The sequence below is a fragment of the Blennius ocellaris genome (assembly GCF_963422515.1).
Source record: "Blennius ocellaris genome assembly, chromosome: 8".
NCBI classification, from domain to species: Eukaryota; Metazoa; Chordata; class Actinopteri; order Blenniiformes; family Blenniidae; genus Blennius; species Blennius ocellaris.
Genome location: NC_137657.1, coordinates 26,639,010 through 26,660,037, shown reverse-complemented (window position 1 = coordinate 26,660,037; position 21,028 = coordinate 26,639,010). Strand labels below are relative to the sequence as shown.

General features: G+C 43.5%; 1 protein-coding gene across 1 annotated transcript; it reads left to right on the top strand.

Annotated features, from left to right (window-relative positions):
- The first annotated feature begins 1,355 nt into the window (after positions 1-1,355).
- LOC308133361 (FXYD domain-containing ion transport regulator 3-like) lies at positions 1,356-14,702 on the top strand. Its single transcript, XM_080500698.1, has 8 exons — positions 1,356-1,507; positions 8,878-8,934; positions 9,358-9,390; positions 10,126-10,149; positions 10,393-10,467; positions 10,624-10,660; positions 11,245-11,285; positions 14,022-14,702. Exons 2-8 carry the CDS (start codon positions 8,901-8,903, stop codon positions 14,039-14,041), a joined length of 264 nt encoding a protein of 87 aa, XP_080356824.1. The 5' UTR covers positions 1,356-1,507; positions 8,878-8,900; the 3' UTR covers positions 14,042-14,702.
- The last annotated feature ends 6,326 nt before the right edge of the window (positions 14,703-21,028 follow it).

Genomic DNA, 21,028 nt, shown 5'->3' with positions numbered 1-21,028 from the left:
AAAACTTGATTACACAGAAAATGCAGGAAAGTTGGAACAACCCAGACGGTACAGAGAGGCAGTGGGGAGTTTAATATACTTATCCACTTGCACCAGACCTGACATAACTTATGTTGTCAGTAAACTTTCTCAACACTTTAGTGAACCAACTGTTGAACACTGGAATACAGTAAAACATGTATTCAGGTATCTAACAGGTTCAACTGAACAAGGACTACACTTCAAAAAGAATACTGAAGAGAAACTTGGTCTAAAAGTTTACTGTGATGCAAGTTGGGCATCAAATGAGACAGACAGACGTAGCACATCAGGATATTGTGCCAGTCTATGTGAAGGGAGTTCACTTATCTCATGGAAAACAAGAAAACAACCGACAGTAGCCCTCTCTACATGTGAAGCAGAGTACATCTCTTTAGCTTCAGCTATACAAGAGTGTCTTTACATAGAGCAGCTACTAAAAGACTTAGACAAATACAAATATGCTAAAACAAAAGTGTACGAAGACAACCAAGGTACAATAGCATTAACAAAGAATCCTGTTAACAGACAAAGATGTAAGCACATTGACGTGAAATATCATTTCATCAGAGGTGTTGTAACCACAGGGAAGGTTATTCTGGAATATTGTCCTACTGATAAAATGATTGCTGATGTTTTGACAAAGCCAGCCACGAAACAAAAGTTAAAAGGTTTTGCAAAGAAAATGTTTGGCATGTAAAAATGTAAATGTTTATGTACTGCCATTGACCGTATGTGTTTTACCCAGTGAGCTAACAGCGAGTGGGGGTGTTAAATATGTTATTAGAGCGCTCTTATTCTCTGTCTAAAAGAGGTTCTTATTTTGAAGACGCATACAGGAAGTTGTTTTATGGTGTTCCTCATGTGCTCATGGTCACGGCTGCTGTTCTCCCGTGCTACCAAGTTGTCCGACTAATAAATATGCTAAGCAAGAGGCTGAAGATACCAACGTGAGAGCATCGTTTATTTTGCTTTGAGTCATCTCCTCGACCTGCGCGCCTTAACACACCGTGAAGTAGTTTATAGATAAGATCGCTTTAAGCTTTATGTATTTTTGTGTTAATTTTCCCAATTACAACACCTCGACTTGTCCCAGCTCGAAAAGCAGCGTCTGAAAAACAAACATCGTGTCTGGTTCAAGTCAATCTCCTCCTCCTCCCCTCGCTTTGACGGCTGGGTCAGTTTTCCTCCTCCCTCGCTGACTCTGGATCAGTTTCCGCCCCGGCCCGCCTCCTTCTTCCCGCGGCTCTCACGCGCACACAAAACTGACTCGGGATCGGTTCTTGCGCACAAAAGCCTGGGCGTTTTTTTTTCTCCTTCCACAAGCTCAGCCCTCCTTCATTATTTCCCTAAAAGCCGGCCAACCTGTTGAGTCTCCCGGGGAGGAGGAGAGGATTCTGGGCTGGGTGTTGTTCACTGCGGCGTTCTGACTTTAACCGCCCGCTTCTGAGAGCTTTTCTTCGGCTTTGCTCGGTTTCACAGCGTCGAGGTGAGTGTCGAACAAGGAAATGACTTCTTCTTCAAACTGACGGGAAATGACAGACAAAAACCGTTTTCTGTGGAAAACACACTTTTAGTGACTTTTTTTTTTTTTTTTTTACATTTTTTGAAAGTAGGACAAGATAAAGGGTAAAGTAAAAGTTAAGTTTTCCTTATACAAGTGACATATTTCATCGTTAAACAACTTAAATGCGTCATAAGACAACGTGCTATCGGGGTTTATTATATAAAAAAAAAGGCATTCAAAGTTAACTCCGTGATGCTTTATAGCATTAATGCAACACATTGTGAATCGTATTTATAAACAATATTTATAAACAGAAACAATGATTCACGCATCAGATTAGCTTCACTAGTGCCTGTAATCATCTTTTCTGTGGTAATTAAAATCCTAAATAATCTGTATAAAACATCTAAATAAGACTAGTTGTCCTTTCACGCCTTACTGGACTGATGATTCATATATGATGTTATGAATGACTAATCTTTTCATTAAAAAAAAGCTGCTTTAACGCCGTTTATGGTAGTTTAGCTGCTTTATAGGTTGTTTTTTTTAACTTATTCTATTTTCCCAGAAAAAGCAGCACATTTGCATTTTTGTGGGCAGATTAGATGCCATCCTGCTCCTACATCTGCCCCCAGATGCCCTAAAACATCGACACAATATCTATGTGTCTTATTACCTGGTTCTTATGAGGTTTCCAGCAGACACATGTTTGCCAGCTGTTCCTGTTGCATGTGGTCTCCACTGAAACGTGAGGCGGTACTAAGGTGTAGTCCAACTCTGAACCCAGCTTCAACACACACCCTGCTGGCTGGTGTGTGTGTGTGTGAGTGTGTGTGTGTGTGTGTGTGTGTGTGTGTCACTGTAGGGTCTGCATGCTTCACCGTAATCCAGCTGCTTCAGTTTATTTCACACACAGGCTTGTTTGAGGTGGATCAAACACATGAATGTGCATCGATCACTTCTCTGCAGTCGGGCTGCATCGATCCATGATCCTCTGCTGTTTTACTTATCAATTCGAGGCAATCGATCGCTTCTGAAATGTCATGCGCGCGATTGATGAAAGCTTTTAGAGTCGATGGAAAATACAGATGGGCCTGTTAAAATAGTCCGCAACAATTGCACTGGAGTCAAGTATCTTAATGGCAGCTAAATTTAAGTGAGAGATTAAATACTGTGGTTTGGATTGAGACAATGTGACGCTGTTGATGGTAGAAAACAGGAAGAATAGTTGGGTTTTTATTCACTTTTTCCCCCAAAGTGTGAGGGTTTCAAAAGAGAATATCACTATTGTGTGCAACAGTTGACAATTTGTATTGATCCAACCCACCATGACTGTGTTCTGCTTGACATTATAGGCCACAAATATTGTAATCCATTAGTTTAATCATTTTCTTATTAAATAATCTGTGGCCATCAAACGGATGAAGCACAATAGCAACAAAAAAAAGCACAATTTCTTTCAGAAATGTGGCATAAATTCAAATTCGGACATCAAAAGAAAGGCTTGTCGCTGCCTTACTAAGGTTTCCTTTCACCACTATGTATAAAACGTGGTGTTTCAAAGTTGGAGCTGGGAAGTGGCGTCTGTCCTCCCCCAGGTGAGGCAGACGTTGCTTTCGCATGACCCCAGGTCCTAAAATCACACAACAATGGCGGGGAAGGGGGTAGGGAGGGTAGGGAGGGGGGAGGGGGACTGTCTCCTTACAAACACAAATTTAGAAACCTCAACAAGAGGGACATCGATCGCTATCTCGGTCGCGACACAGTGTGACCTTGTGTCACCGTGAGGTTTCCTCCCCTCCGAGACCCGATCGCTTCCAAGTTCAGATTTGTTGTGTTCGTCTGGCGCGAAGTTCCTCGCAGCGTCTTCCTCCTCCTACTGGAAAGATGAATATTTAATGAGCGGTGAAATGATGGAAACATCCTGGGGAGTGAAGAGCAGTTGCAGTCTGCCGCTTGAACTTGCGGTTTGCCAGGTGTGACTCATGACTCTACAATGCTCCACTCCCTCCCTCGACTCCCCCTCCTCCTTCCCTCTCTTTCCCAACCACGCTCTCCCTCGTCTTCCTCCCCCCACCTCCCTACCGCCACGCGCTTACTTCCAAAGCCTCTCCTCCTCGCACATTCCGTTTTCACGCCGCACATTAATGGGTTAAAAGTTGTGTTTGCACGTTGCTCAATGTTTTCAGAAAGAAGCTGGAGGTCATGTGCTTTTTTTTTTTTGGGTCCGTCACAACTTCAGGCATTTGTGGGTACTTCAGGGTATGGTGCTTTACGGTCTACGATGGAGTGGTCGTCCCCCCCCCCCCCCCGCCTTGTGCTTTGCCTCTCGTAAAGGATGTGCGGCGCGCTGGAATGCTTCGCTTCTAAATTAGGAATAAAAAAAAAAAAGCCTCTGAGAATAGGCAGCTGTCTTTGTAGTGGAGCACAGGAACAGCATTCAACAGGTTGGGAGGGGCGGCGGTGGGGGGTGGGGGGATTCGTACAACACAAGCACACACAGAAGTAAGACATAGCGTACGGATTTTATATGACCAAGCAGCTTGGAGAACGTCAGTGTGACCGTGGAGGTTGACGGCGGTTTGAACAGAGTTTGAAGCCCGAGCAGGAGAATGTTAATGACGGCTACATCCAGAGGAGGCGGCCTCCTCCGTCGTACCACTGCCCTTTCTGATCTCGGGGGGTGGGGGGGGGGGGGGGGGGGTTTGTGTGCTTTGTCATGTTCAAACATTCGGAGGGAGATATGCGCCGACGGTCCACACCGCCGGTAGGTTGCTGTGGCGACTACAAGTCAATAAAGTCCAAACGCTCTGGGTTAGACAGTCAAACTTAACCGTGTGTTTACATATAGACGTATCCATTTAGTGGATTTTTTGGCATCGCCAGACCGTTCTTACCGGCCTGTAATCACATTTTGCCGACGTCTCTGGAAGGACTTTTTTTTTTTTTTGAGGCGTTTTTACTCAGACCTGCGTGAGTCAAACTTAATTCTGGACAGTCGCACTAAAACAGATAAGGAAAGCTCCCCGATGTCTCATTATCTGCATAAAACTTGCACGATGTGGTTCACAGCCAAGCCCCTTTTATCCGTTACACTTACTTAAAAAGCCCAGCGTTTGCGAGTCCGGCTGTGAGAAAGACGAATCAATACATTGAAATATTGCCGTCGCGTATCGGCTGTCTCAAACACTGCATGCATATTGAATTGATGTCTGGATGTATCTGATGAGTCGGACGTCCGCTGGTCTGTTTGGTTTGAATATGACGTTTCCTGGCGTGACGGAAAAACACCACTGCTACTGGCGCATGATCCCCGCAGTAAATACTTCTTCTGTACATGCGCGAGTGTATGGACAATAACAACGATGGCGGCCTTCAAGAGTGTCACGACTCCCAGTCCTTATTCTCCTGAGAGCTGGTAGTTTTATAGTTGAGAGTCACTCCAATAACAATCCAACTTCGTCGTCTGTCCATACGAATGTCCAGACTTCCTGCTTCACGTTAAGGAAAATGGCCGAGGATAGGTTGTACTACTGGTCGAAGCGGTTCATTTAATTCACGATCATACTCTACTGCTTGGATGATTTCCCTTCCAGACTCTTCTTATTAAGGCTTTTGACGTTCCCATGGAAACCGTCGATACAATGGAAATGAGTGCATTTAATTTAACCTCTGTCGCGGATTGAAGAGGGAGAAGGGAGCCGTGAATGTGTGGAGAAGGATCTGGAGAGTTTACCAGTTGAAGAGAGGCTGAAGTGTGTCCGGGACGGGGGGACGGGGGGGGGGACCACAGGACAAAAGCAGAGGAGCAGTTTTGAAACAAGTAGGTGTTAGGAAACGGTATGAGGCCACGGAGACCGAACTGGATAAACAGTCCCAGAGACGAGTGGAAAGAGAGAGATGAGATGAAAACAAAGGCCTGGGGGGGTTAGATCGTCGGGAGACGGGCCGGGTGGCGTGACGGAGCCAGAACAGGCAATTCTTTATCCCTGGACCAGGCGGGACTGGAGGAGGAGCTCCACAGGAAGTGCCAGGGAGAACATAATAAACTTACAATATGACTCCTCCGCTTCCATCCGTTAGATGTGTTTAAAAAAAAAAAAAAATTCTTAAAGTGACACAGCCGAGACTCGGACAGTCATTAAATGGGGTCGGTACGTATTTGAGAAAGTGTTGAACAGGGTAACACACCCTTCTTGGGGGTGGAGCCTATGGCTTGCAATCAGTGTTGGGCAAGTTACTTTAAATTAGTAACTCGGTTACAGTTACGAATTACTACTGTCAAAAAGTAACTCGGGTTACTTTAAGTTCCTCGTTACTTTCAAAGTAACTAGTTACTGGGGAAAGTAGGTAAACTCCAAATTCTCTCATTAATACGCTGGCTTGCTTACAATACAAATCCTATCCTATCACGAGTGCAATGCGCCACCTAGTGACTGCAACAAGTGAATGATGAAATGACGGAAAATATATTTAAACTTATAATGTCTGTTTTCCTCTTATTTATTTTTATCCTACTGTTTTGATTCATTTCTATTGTTTCCAACCTTCTACAGACATTATTTTGGGGTTGTTATGGCAGAGTGCCCGATAAAAATAAAATAATAATCAATAAAAGTGCAAAACTGATTCAATAGATTATTTCAACATAAACGCAGTGAGGTTCATCCGTTCTTTTTAACCTTAATTCATTCACTTGGTAGTGCAAGTCACTGATACGACAACCTCTAGAGGGCAGCGCTCCCTTCCTTCCAGTTGTACGTGATTGTATGGAGCGAGAGGAGAGTAAGACTAGATGGAAGCCAGGATGTGACCGAGTGTTTATTAAAAGTTCATAAAAGAACCCGAGTTTCTGCAACATTCATAGAAACGTCACAACTTGCACGTAACACCACGGTAACCGTAGTCCTGAGTTATGCCACGTGGAGCAACGAGTAACGAGCCGGTTTAAATCGCAGTGATGATAAGCGCCTTGCCGATTTTGACAAAGTAATTAGTTACAGCACTCGTTATCGCAAAAGTACTGTAGTTACTGTAACGCGTTACTTAACACGTTAGTGAACTCCTGGGTTCAATCTTTTCGTTCTTTTCGGGACTTGACAATAGTTGTATACTTTCATATGCAGCCCTCCAGTGTATGAGCCGTTCATCCTTCCACTAGTGACGGTGGATGTTATGTTGAAAAGCTTTTCAATCCACCTTGACCCGATTAATTTGATTTGTCATTCGCTTTTTTTTTAATTTATTCCATAAATTCACAGGTATTTCAAAGACGGGAGGCTCGAAGCAGGAGTTCTAAACACACTTCAGTTCAGGGGCCGCGCTCGGCCAATTCTCAACACTCGTCTTCCGGCAATAAACCGGAGGAATTCTCTTTGCGCCGCCTACGCTCGTCTCCCGGCGCCGCCTTGTGCTAACATTTGTTTAAGAATACGACCATCAGATAGGAGCAGGGAGGCGCCTTTTCATCGCACTCTGAGGCGCGACCTTTCCACAGTCTCACCTTCAGTTTGCCCGCTGGGTCTGTTTCTCTCTGCTCTTTGTCTTCCCCCCCCTCACCCCTCTCTCTCTCTCTCTTTCTCTCTCTCTCTCTCGGCCGCTGGCCTGCTTCCCGTCCTCTGCATTCCCCCTGCTACACCTCGGGTTGCTGTGGGGAGGCGGCAGGAGAGGAGCGCTCGTCCTGCTCTTCTGCCTCGGCCTTCACTGCCAAAGCTGCAGTACCGGCAGGAGAAGAGGGAAGCGCATTGTTTTACTTCCTCCATCGTAGTTTCTCGTTTCACTCTGAATTCCTTTTAAAGAGGCCGGGAGGACGCTGGCGCGACGTGTCATGGATTTAGGCGCCATTTACACCACAGTGTGAGAATGAAAATGCTGAAAGTGGCCCTCAAGGGGGAGCTTTCTGAAAATGCTCCGACTCTTATTGCCGTGGAAACGGTTGGAAAATGCAAGAATTTGAAAATGCTGCCACTGGGACTTGGTAGCATGGAACTATGTTGTTTGTTTTTTTTAGCATAGCTGCCATTTCCACGTAATTAGAAATGGCGGACTGCATCGTTTTTCCAAACTATGCCGTGTAAACGCAAAACTTTCCTGAAACGAACACATGAAAACTGCATTAATGTGAAAACACGGAGATCAACATTCACATTCACAACTACAGCTGACCTCGAGTCACCAGTCCGTCTTACAAGGGAATTTTTTTAGCATTTTTGAGGAAATTAAACTTTCTTCCCCCTATGAATTCACATAAGTCTGATCAGTTTTAATATCTACTCTTATAGGTTAAAATAGATCATGAAAAGTATCTGATATTTTGCAATAGTAATCCATATATGTGATCCATTGCAGCTTGAAGTCATTGGACACAGATGCCCAAACACATTAAATACACTTCGATATATTTCTCCAAACGTAACCTTAGACGTCATTTAACTGCTGTTGATCACTAATTTGGCTCTGTCGTTGTTGTTTTTTTTGTTTGTTTCATATGTAGATTTGGAAAGCTGAATCTTTACTGAAGCATCTGTGAAGTATCTGTTTGTCATGACTCAATGGACAAAGTCTCCTATTTCATAACAGATCCTCCCATCACTGGGTTCACTTCGGCGACGCTTCAAAACAGGAAACTCGACCGATAACGGCGCATCCCAATTCCAGAAAACTGTGCAGACAGACAGACCGACACAGCTGTAAAGTGTGTGTGGCGGCATTTCCTGACCAGAAGTGTTTGTTCACACACATACGGTGCACCCAAAGTGGAAAATCACTGCCGTCGTCTATGAGGTGTGTCTCCTCGCTGCTCGCTCTGTTACCACCGGCTAAAAGCAGCGAATGCAAGAAGCAACAGGATGATTTGAACGTAATCATCCCACAAGACGGCGTGACACTGCAGTGTGTAAAGGAACTGGTGACTTGTCTTTGATACGACAGTTGCGGGTTATAAATCAAACATAAAAACAATGTGAACATGTTGAGAACGGCAAGCATGAGACTGTCAAACGCCACAAATTGGTCCCGCTGGAATCGGACATCCGATGACGCTTGAAACGATAATAGAAGGCACGTGAGGCTTTGAAGCCCGGAGTAATGCAGTTACAAGGAAGGATCTAGATCTCATCAGAGCACTTTGGGGGCCCCCATCAACCGCAGCTCAGGTTTCTGCGCCAGAGGAAAAGCACTTTGAGTTTGGATTTGATGGGATTGCTTTGTGTGCGCTGCAGAGGGAACATCGTGTGTCGTCGTAGCGCTTAAAGAAGACTGGGCATGGCGGGATTTTGTGCTCACGCACTTATTTGTGATGTTCTTTTCATCGTGCAAGTCAATTAATGAGAGAAACTTCTTTCACCCTCCAGGTAAAACGGCCTCAAGCTTCAGGATGGCAAAGATCAGTGCTTTGGTGTTGATGACACGTGAGTATAAGCGATTTGTTCTTACTGCTTTTTTCAGCTCAAAAACACATTTTGCCACAGTAATGTTAAAATTCGGGCCACTCGTGACCCGATAGGTCCACTTCCTGTCAACAGAGGTTGTGTGAGGACGCCTGTCTTCCCCCAGCAGCACTTTGTACATTTATACTTTGAGAGCCGGCAGCTTTAGGCTGATGTGATGATGCTCTCTGTAAAAAAAAAAAAACACAAAAAAAACCCAGAGGAGAGACATGAAGAGACGGAACGATCAATCAGACGACGTGAAAAGCCCGTGACCGTTCAAGTTTATCGGCAAAAACATCAGTGGGTGTAAAAAAAGTGATGAAACTTGAGTGACACAAGGATGGAATCTGGATTCCTTTGAATTCAGATCGTGTTTGTAACTTGTCTCTGTCTCACCCACAGTCGTGTCCCTGGTGTTTGCTGAAGAACAGAGTGGTACGTACAAGTACAAACACTCTATCTCTACATGATCTCCACACATAGGCATCATTCCCAATATATAATAATGACATAATAATAATAGAAACCAAATGACAAAACCGCAATGCGGTGTGAATTACTTTGGAATTCGCTGAAATGTGACTTAATATCGTCACACGCTGAGTGTCTGTATTGTGTCTGAATATCATGTTGGCCTGAGGCGACTATTAAATAGTGAAGTCTGCCACAGCTGTGTGGTATTTTAGAAGATCTCGGAGCCCACGATACAATGACTGCATTGAAATTATATAAAAAAAAAAACTGATAAAAAAAAAAAAAGGAAAAATAGATTCTATTGAGGTGAGATCAGCAGAAGATGTTTTATCACATCTTCCTTTGTAGCTTTCCAGTTCACAACAACAGCAATAAATGTGACATTAAGAAGCACTAATTAGTGGCAATAAAACGTGTATAATACACAATAACTTTAAAAAAAAATCATTATACATATTAAATGCACAATGAAATTGATCGAAATGTGAACTTTTTTTTTTAATTATTTGAATCTTATCGTTTGAGTGACAGAAGTTGAAATGAAAAGAAAATGAAGTAATATTAGTTTAAAATCTTTACTGCACCATCGGTTGAAGGTTGACCAGAGTGTGAAGTTGTGAAATGTGTCCGTGCCATGAATGTTCCCTTTGTTTCGCCTCTCCTGACTTACACTGATAATCGTTTCTCTTCCTGCAGCGGAGGATGATCCTTTCACCTTTGGTAATCCTGTTTTTTTAATTATTTTTTTTAATCTCATGTGTACTTTAATAGAAAGATGATATCAGCTGATCTATGATGGCCATGAAGCAATAAGCAATCAAAGGAAATGGTTTCATGTGCATGCTTAACAATGACCAGTGACTCTTTTGAGAAACTCTGTATTTGAATGTGAAGTAGACATTTTATTTTTTTATTGTTTTGATCACAGCATGATTTGATTGATCCATATTGATGTTTGTGCAGACTATTACAGACTGCGTGTCGGAGGCCTGATCCTCGCTGCTGTTCTCTGTCTTATCGGCATCACCATCCTGCTCAGTGAGATGGAACACACACACACACACACACACACACACACACACACACACACACACACACACACACACACACACACACACACACACACACACACACACACACACACAATGTCTTAAATGACAGAAATCTCATGAAATCCGCTCTTCGTCCTTCCAGGTGGCCACTGCAGATGCAAGTTCAACCAGAATAAGAGGTGAGCCGTCACACGGTAATATTAGAAATACGCTGTGTAAACATCAGTGCATCAGTGTTTTTAATTTCTGAAAAGGTTCATGTTCACACAGCAATTTACACAGAAGTGATGGAAACGCTGAAAACTACACGTTCACGTTTGGCCGCTAGTAGCCACGCTTGTTTTTGTAATGAATCCACACACGTACATGCGGAGAACAATATGCTAAAAGAATTAACAATTCGATTACGCTTACATTTTGTGTGGACACATGACAATGTTGGATTGTTATTCCTGCTGACTCGACTATAAAACCACCAAGTCCCAGGAGAATAAGTACTGGGAGTCAAACTGGAGGCAAACATTGTTCTCATTATATTCTCACACGTGCAGAAGAACAAAGTCGCAGCGTTTCAGAAAAGTAGTGTTTCCCCTTGTTTCACGGAGCGGGAGAGGCTCCACCTTGGGATCTGTTTTCCAAAAATTACGTTTTCTGTTGCTGACCTCCAAATAGCTATCACAGTTTTTTGGTTTTAAATTAAATTGTTTTTATGTAATCCTCACCCCTTCTTTTGTTTTGTTTTTGTTTGTTTTTTCCCCTGCAGGAGGAGGACAGGCAGTAATGCTCAGCAGATGCTCAATGAAGGTAATACACTCTCATTTACTACCACAGGCTGGACTTATTCTGTGCCATTTTCTCCAGTGGAGCAAAATGAGGTCTCTGAATGTGACCTTGGATGTTAGCAACTGAACAATAGCCGCTGCTAGCGCTGATAGCAACACTCAGGTTAATGTGACATCGTTCACCCTGAGACACTGGAATCCCATCTTTTAGACTCCGTCAGTCTTATTTCAAATTGGGGTTTGGACCCGGCGTGTCAAGCATGAGGCCCGTGGACCAAAACTGACCTGCAAAAAGGCTCCAATCCGGCCAGACCACCAAGATAAATGTAAAAAAAAATGAAAGAAAACATTGATTCTTTTAACAAAGCTTTGAAGTGGACACAACACGAAACTGGGTTTGTAAAAATACCCATAATGCAACGGCTGTAGGAAAGGAATTTTGGACATTTCACCGTATTTTGCACCAAATTTCATAAGAATTGCACTTTTTGTTGAGATTTTCGTCATTTTTATTAGTAAATTGTTTGGTTTTTTTTGCGAAAGTACCGACATTTTCATCATGGATACTGAAGTAAGAGGTTATTATGGCACATTTCTACCAGGCCAGTGATGAAACTGGTCTGAATGTGGCTCCGAAATGAGTTTCACACCCCTGGGTTAGACGTCATGTTGGTAATTTGGCCTCTCCGTTGTTTGCATATCGGTGTTTAACTGTCCAAAGTGTAGCTTGCTTTTTTTGCCTCTTGTTTGCTGGGATCGGCTGCAGATAAGCTGCAGTGGAAGGGAAGGATGGACCCGCTCGTGTCCCCTCCGCAGTTGTATTCTGAACTCTTTACCTGGTCACGTTCACACACGGACGAAGTTGTGTGAGGCCTCGTTGGCATGTGTGGCCGTCTTCCCTTTGAAATGCTCAAGAATTCACCACTCACTTGGCAACCCGCTAAGGTCATAAGTTATATTTACTCTGTCCATCTGCTTCACTCTGAAAACATCATGTGTCTCACACACACACACACACACACACACACACACACACACACACACACACACACACACACACACACACACACACACACACAGATTGGAAAGCAGTCTGAGCTCTCAGCTGATATCCCATGAATCTCACTGTTCAACAGGTGTGGGGTCACTACGGGTGCCCAGCAGGCTCAAAAAGAAGTGAATACAATGAACATGACGCTGCCTCTCATAGAGCCTTAAAGGTTGTGTTGCAGAAATCCAAGGGAAAGTCAGGCTTTCAGCACGCTGAAGCAGTTTTGTAGGTGTTTATTGGGGCTCGTGGTGTCGTCCGCTGGCGGCAGACCAAGCAACGTCAGTATTAGCAGCTCCGAGGAAACCAGATAATACACAGGTGGCCATATGGAAACGCCCAGCATGTGTTTGTGTGAGAGCGTAGCAACTCAGCAGGCGCCCACAGGGACCCGCTGCTCTCACCGTGGCACTTTCCATTTGTACACACACACACACACACACACGTCATGTTTGTATGCTTTATGGCCACAATCCATTTACACACATTTATTTATGTCCTCTAAACTCAGCTGTAATACGACCTCAATCTGGTGACGGAATAATTCTAAATATTTGTTTATTTCCTTCACATTTTGGTCCCAAAGGTCCGTTATCAGGTTTCAGGTCCCCACTGGTATAGTGGAACACACACACACACACACACACACACACACACACACACACACACACACACACACACACACACACACACACACACACACACACACGCCTCTGACTCTCAGACATGATTCTATGACATAATGAGCAGCAGCTTGTTGATTCTGTTTCCTCGTCCTTCTGGAAAAGGAAAAAAAATTAATCTTGTGAATTGATGAATTGTTCCACTCCCTCCTTCCTGAGGTCCTGGTTCTCAATATATGTGAGGGTTCACATACTTCAGGGGCCACTTCTCAAAGTAGTCTGACCACATCACATCTCCAGATCCACGTCGCTCCTGTCGTGGAACAACAGTCAATCCCAGGCTCCGGTGACACGACAATGTTTCAAGTGAAAATGCATCATTTTTTGCATTTTTGTCTCATGGCAATGCTTTGAAAGCAACGACTGTTCACACAGAAACGGTAGAAATATTGACAGCAAATTAGTTGGGTTGTAGGGCCACTAGAGGGTGCTGTTAATCGTTTTTTTGTGCAATGAAACAACACGGGTGAGCAGAGAACAATATTGGAATCACTAAAAATGGCAAGTAGAGGGACTTTCGTATGGACAGATGACGAAGTTGGATTTTTATTAAGGCGACCGTCAACAATAAAAGTCCCAGGAGGAGATAGACTGGGAGTCATGATACTCTGGAGGAAACCTTGTTTTTATTGTCCATCCACTGCACATGTGCAGAAGAACTATTTTGCTACGGCCGCGGTGTGCACGTGCACGTGCACGAGCAGCGTTTCAGAACGTTGCGTTTTCTCCTGTTGCCACGGAGACTTAGATTCAGAGCGTTTTCAAAAAGTCTCCTTCGCAGTGACTTCAGTCACCATGGTCATAGAAAACCAACACCAAAAACACTAAGAAACTTCTGGAGTTTTCTATAGAAAACATTGTCGTACAAATGAGAACTTGCTTTTTGAGTAATTAGTAAAAGCACCGGTAACGTTTTTTTATTGTAAACTTAGTAGATTTTGCAGCAACACTAAGATCTAAAGTGGAATAACCTGTTACAAAATCTCATCTGAATACATAAATTCTACTCTCCTGTTTGTTTTTCCAGCTCGTGCCTGCGACTGTTAGACGACCGCCTGCAGCCAGCAGATAACACGGAGGAGCAGCAGCAGGATTTGTGACACCCCCTCCACCCCCCCACAACACCCCCACCCCCCCGCCAAAAGGAAAACAAAAAACAAAGATGCTTTTGTTGTTTTTATTTCGCGAGATCAACAGGAAGTAGTGGGCATGCACCTGAGGCGAGGTGCGGAGAAGCTTTCTGTCCCATAATCTCTTGAGCTACTGACCTGCAAGGCTGCACCTCCACATGTTCTACCTGCTCACAATCGGATTAGGGTGGAACTTGGAAAGTCTAGATTAATATTGAGGCTCAGCGTTTTGGCAAAAAACCGCGCTTGAATTCTAACCTCTGCTCGCTCACTGTTACCAAAAACAACAACAACAACAAAAAAAGAAAGCTCCATACTGTCGGCCATGTCTCACTCTACTTCTGTTATCTGTACTGTATGCATAAGTAAACATGTAGATTTTAGTCTCCAACTGTGACCCATTTAACCCACCAGATTTGCTTTTGTGTCAAACTTGTGATGATGCGCACAGTGAGGAGGAGTGGAGCTGGTTAATTCTTATGAGTCTGTGTCATTTTTCTGTGTCTTAGCTTTACGGAGGAACGTAGTGAATTGCACTGTTCAGAAGTCATGTTTCTATAAAATAACTGTTGAAACAATCATGGGCTGCGGACGTCATTTCAAACGGGGGCAACTGAGTTTTTTTTTTAATCATTTACAGAACTTGACAGTCGCCACAAAGCCTCTCCAGATGTTTCCACTGCATTTCACTTCAAGACATTGTTGTCCGTGACATTCACGTGCAGCCCTTTTGTTTTTTTGTTGTTTTTTTAAAATAATTTCTCACAAACCACATTGTACATTCAATCCACCACTTTGCTTTTGATGCGCTTTAACATAGTCCACCTATAGCTTTAGTAGCTGTTTCAGCAGTTTCACAGAGTAATTAATAAATAAATGCAGGATAAATTTCAACGGGACACTGAACTTCTGCATGTTTAATCACGTGTGACCATGGAACCAGCCAGAATACAAAGCTCGCGTGGGGCTGGGAGGTGGCTGGTGCGCCCCCTGGTGGAGCTGCTTTTACATCACGTGGGCACTGGACGAGAGTGGTGGTCTGACTATAAATCTTATACACACGTCGACCCTAAGTGACAAAACGCCTCCAAGATCTGCCAGGAGGGTCCCAGACTCGGAAGAAGAGAAACCAATAATTATAGATTCGATGCCACATTAGATATTCCTTAATTCCCACAGTGGGGAAATTCAAATTTTGTAGCAGCACACGAAACAGTACAGAGGTAATTATAGAATATTGTATGCACAATGTAAATGTATAGTATTTATACCCAATGTGACACATAATCAGATCAGACAGTCACAATATGTGTAGAATAATATATACTTGTGACATAATACAGTAAATATTAAATAAAAGCCTAATGTATGTGCAGTGTTGTGTGAAATGATACATAAAGAAAGTACAATTAATTAAATGTAACATCGCCAAAGTACTCTTTATTTGTACAGTATGTACTGATGACAGAAACTCGCATTGAATGAATAAGTTAGCTCAACATAACTACTGTGAGTCAATCCGGGATAATATTTTGAGTTATTTGTCATCAAAAGTAGGCTAAAAGACAGAGTTGGGCAGTGGTACAGCACCGTGGCCTCACAGTGACAAAGTCTTAATAATGTTTGCAACATACATTTAAGATGAGTCGAATTAAAACATTCAAGTGAAATAATCTTCCCTATTTGAGATGATCAACTCTTTTTACACGAAGGCCTGTGTTCAATTAAAGGTTGTTGACAACATTTACTGTCATGACATGTCAAAATATGTGTTGTATTTGTACAGAACTACCAACATAAACTGATGAATCCACTAAAAACTTCAACTGAGTCTTTATCTTCCCACCTGTTTCTTAGAAGGAGCTGCTTTGTTAGTGTTTCTCTGAATCTCTGGCTCCACCTACTGTGCGACCGGAGTCAGTGAACCAGTGGCTCGTCCAGTGACTAAAAGGGTCTGCGGTTCGAATCCCGCTCTATCCAAGCCTTCCTTGTTGTGGCTTTGGGCAAGACACTTTACCTACGTTGCCTCATAGGAATGACTATGAATGGTGCATGAACAGAGGTGTGATATGGCAGCCATGCTCAGTCAGCTGTGGCTGCAATGTAACGGAACCACAATGTGTGAATGAAGGACGGCTTCTGTATGTGTTTTGAGTGGCCTTGATGAAAAAGCACCATATAAATTCAAACTATTATTATTATTATTGGGCATGTCCTGCATGTGCAATATGAGGCAGCGATTGAAGAACCATGAAGCCACAGCTTCACCTGGTGGTGCCGATGGTGAGGTGGAGAAGTGAAGCTCATACATTTAATGTCTTCAAATATCAGACTTATTGATCCACGAGGTTACAAACAGCCAAACTGCGGTGCTGTAGGTGTTTCTTTAGTGGAGCATTACTGCTGAGACAGACCACTTCGTCCTCCACCCTCCGCCTCCAACTCTCGAGTGACGGAGGATAAAACACAAAGTCCACTGAACCTTTTCACAGTCCCTGTTCAAATATTTAAATCGTACATTTAATAAGACTTTATCAGTCTGCTGTGTCTCCGCCAAAATGTCTCCTACCCTCTCCGACACTCTGACGCAAGCTGGCGTCACAACTCGTCCTCCTCTATCTCATCCCGTCCTCCTCTAACTCCTCCTGTCCTCCTTTATCTCATCCCGTCCTCTTCTAACTCCTCCTGTCCTCTTCTATCTCCTCCCATCCTCCTCTAACTCCTCCTGTCCTCCTCTATCTCCTCCCGTCCTCCTCTAACTCCTCCTGTCCTCTTCTATCTCCTCCCATCCTCCTCTATCTCCTCCCGTCCTCCTCTAACTCCTCCCGTCCTCCTCTATCTCCTCCCGTCCTCCTCTAACTCCTCCTGTCCTCTTCTATCTCCTCCCGTCCTCCTCTATCTCGTCCTGTTCTCCTCTAACTCCTCCCGTCCTCCTCTATCTCGTCCTGTTCTCCTCTAACTGCTCCCGTCCTCCTCTATCTCGTCCTGTTCTCCTCTAACTCCTCCCGTCCTCCTCTAACTCCTCCCATCCTCCTCTATCTCGTCCTGTTCTCCTCTAACTCCTCCCGTCCTCCTCTAACTCCTCCCGTCCTCCTCTATCTCGTCCTGTTCTCCTCTAACTCCTCCTGTCCTCCTCTAACTCCTCCTGTCCTCCTTTATCTCCTCCCGTCCTCCTCTAACTCCTCCCGTCCTCCTCTAACTCCTCCCGTCCTCCTCTATCTCCTCCCGTCCTCCTCTAACTCCTCCCGTCCTCCTCTATCTCGTCCTGTTCTCCTCTAACTCCTCCTGTCCTCCTCTAACTCCTCCCATCCTCTTCTATCTCCTCCCGTCCTCCTCTAACTCCTCCCGTCCTCCTCTATCTCGTCCCGTTCTCCTCTAACTCCTCCTGTCCTCCTCTAACTCCTCCCGTCCTCTTCTATCTCCTCCCGTCCTCCTCTAACTCCTCCTGTCCTCCTCTAACTCCTCCCGTCCTCCTCTAACTCCTCCCATCCTCTTTTATCTCCTCCCATCCTCCTCTAACTCCTCCTGTCCTCCTCTAACTCCTCCCGTCCTCCTCTAACTCCTCCCGTCCTCCTCTAATTCCTCCCATCCTCTTTTATCTCCTCCCGTCCTCCTCTCGTCGTCCTCATACGATCCAGCTCTGTCAAGCTACCAGCAGCAGGACAGTAATCGAAGAGGGAATCAGGACAATAGAACCTCAGAGGAGAAGGACTGAAGACATGGATCCAGAAAAGGCATCAATGACTATTCCTGGACAGACACCCCACATGGCACCGCCGTACGCGGGGCCGTCCTCCGCCCCGCCGCCCTACAACGTCCAGCAGGGTCAGCCTGAGGCCGGCCAGCCTTACACACAGGTATGACTGAATACAATCATTTCAACCCTTCAGTTTAAAGGTCTCCATTTAGTCTCTGTCTTTTTCTATACTATGTGGATCTCACTCCAATATATTACCAGTTCAAAAATAAATACACACAAATAGATCAATAACTCATTATTGCTTATTTTCTATTAAACATGAATGGAATTGTGCTTATGTTTGTGTAAAATGGGAAATTTCATGAATTTAAGGACGGAAAGTGGTTTTGAGAAAAACTAGTGGTACCTTCGAGTATCTGATTAGTTTTGCCAAATTCTTTATGAGTGATTATAGCTGATACGGGTTGTTTTTTTTCCCCTTGGGGAAAATGAAGGAATAAGTGTTGGAAATGCTGTTTAAGTACAAAGAGGATTTTTTTTTTTTTTTTTACCTTTTTAGCTTTATCAGACATAATTAAACCTCAGCCTATCATCTGAGCAGATCTTTCTACTCGACCAACACTTAATTTGAAATGTTTTCACAGAAATAAAGAAGAACTTCCTCTTCTTTGTTCAGTATTTGGACTGTAGGGTGTTTATGATCAGTGGTCAGTCTGCTCTTCTCCTCAGGAGTCCAGCGATTGTACATATTTGAAAAAGGTAGTCTCACATCTAACTACATTTACTCCACAATTAGGGAGTTCTCTGATCCTATACTGTATGTGATGGCGCTGTTTTGAGATGCATTCATGTATTTCTAACGACTTGAAAATTATGAAAAAGTATTTCAAGAACACCCAACGGTTGAAAAGCTTTGTTGTTTCAATCTCGTATCAGTAAATATTAGTGTAGTGATGATGATGATGATGATGTTGTGTTTTCCTTTCGGCTGCTGGATGAAATCTTTTGTTGACTGATGTTAAGTTTCTTCACACTAAAACACTGGAGTCACCGTGATGTCCAGGAAGCTCTCCTGAGACGTAGTTTAAAGATTAACCCAACCTCTCCCTTTGATTTACGGTAAAACCTCTCGTAAAACTTGTTGCCCAATCTGACAATGTCGTCATCGGAGAAATGACAAGAGAATTAACGCGAAATTGTAATTTGAGCTTCGTCTTGTAAATGTGCCCCTGCAGATGTACGGCTATCAGTCATACGGAGGAGGCTTTGGCGCGCAGCCTTACCCCACAGGTCAGCAGAACCCGGCACAGCCGGGGGCCTTCACAGTCCAGCCTGCTGTGTACGTGACCCAGATCCCCTTGGTCAACCCCGTCAACGACTACATGGGTTACTCCATCTTCACCCTGATCTGCTGCTGTCTGCCCATCGGAATCGCCGCCCTCATCTACTCCATCTCTGTGAGTCTCATCCACTTGTGGTCACCATTATTCCCTCAGCCCCTCCAGTAACCTGGATCTGTGTCGTCCGGGTGTACCCTACAACCGACTTATTACAAGTAGATAAATGACTCCTACAAAGAGGGTATCAATCTGGCGAGAAAAGCCTCGTTTACACGACAGCGTTGGAGGGAAAAACCTCATCGATTTTGCATTTTTGTTTCTGAGAACCTCGGAAAACGATGTCCGATTACATGGCAATGGCAGAAATACAGAAAACAATTTAGTTTTAATGTTGAGCCACTAGTGGGTGCTGTTGTTTGTTTTTGTGTTTATTTATGACACGTAGTTGGTATTGGACTGATGATCTTTGACGAACACCGGGATGAAAAAGACAGAAAATATAGGTTCAGCACCGGTCTCAATGTCCGTACACAGTGAGCTGAAACAGAATATAATTTACAGGAGTCACTCACAGGTGAAGGCCGCACCAGAAGCATTAGCCACAAGCTAATGTCAAAGTTTTATCACCACATAACAAAAGTAAAGTTGACAGATAACACCAGTGATGGCTGGATAAAGCAAATAAAATGGCACTATATGACCATTTTTCCACTTTTAACAGTTATTTTATGGGAGCTTAGTTTTAGCCAACTTACCCCCAAAAATTAATGTAGTTTGTCATATTCATGTCAATACCTAAAGCGACATCCAACTACTGGCTGGATTTGTAATTTTTGCTTAACCTTTATGAAAGTCTGGGTTCCGGGTAATGCTTTCCCCCAGCGTGATATTTCACTTTGACTTTTTGATTAGAAATCATGAAGAAAGAACTCAAAAAGACAACATATTAGAACTGAATGTATTGCTATCGTAATGCCAGCAAATCCTAAAAAGTATAAATACTGCAGGAGAACAAAGGATTGACGTATCTCAACCTCCAGAGAAGCATCGGTGTCATGATAATCAAATGTGAGGAACACAGAAACGTCTTCACATCACATGAAGTCACTTCAGCTGTGGCTTCAGAGAAACTTGTTTCTCAGCTTGATTTCCCTCTTTAACAGTCTAATTAGAAATAATGGCAGAACGGGTGGAGACTGTGAGGAAATGAGCAATAAGAAAGGAAAGTGTAATGGAAAAGAGATTGGGTGGTATTACATTACTCGCATGGCTCATCCTGTCTCTGTTTGTTCAAATGAAACTTATTAGAAATGAAGCATTTAAATGAGCTGAAGGGAGATTTAGTAACAGATCTTTTCAGTTACTTTATGTAGTTTGTCAGTAGTGGAGGTTTTAGTCATCATAAGGTGCAATAATGTCTCGGCCCCCAACATGATTGTTCATTTCTCTTGTTGAATTTCAAGAAAATGAGTTGTACACCTGTGATTTACTACTATTGGAAGATTTTGTTTTTGAGCAAGCTGTTGGGGAAAAGCGGTTTTATATCACTTTATTGCTGTTGTGTGGTTTAATTCAGATGACTGGAGTCGCATGACATGTTTATGAAGAGGTGTCAGATCTTGTGAGATTTACAAGTATATGATATAATTGCCCTTGAAAATTGAACAGAGAGTTCAGGAGGTGCTATATAGTGGTTTAGAATGTATTTATTTTTGTACCATACCAGGGCTGTCAAACACATTTTAGTTGAGGGGACATTTTTCATCTTGAATGGGCCGGACGGGTGAAATAGTGACATAATATCCTTTGAATTTCACGATTTTTTTTTTCCCATTGTGATGCAGAACATACATGATGAAACCAA

Excerpts from the sequence above, each read along its gene's own strand:
- LOC308133361 (XM_080500698.1), top strand. The coding sequence starts at position 8,901 with ATGGCAAAGATCAGTGCTTTGGTGTTGATGACAC. Across the intron at positions 10,468-10,623 it reads CGGCATCACCATCCTGCTCA|GTGGCCACTGCAGATGCAAG; the intron begins GTGAGATGGAAC and ends TCGTCCTTCCAG. Across the intron at positions 10,661-11,244 it reads AAGTTCAACCAGAATAAGAG|GAGGAGGACAGGCAGTAATG; the intron begins GTGAGCCGTCAC and ends TTTCCCCTGCAG.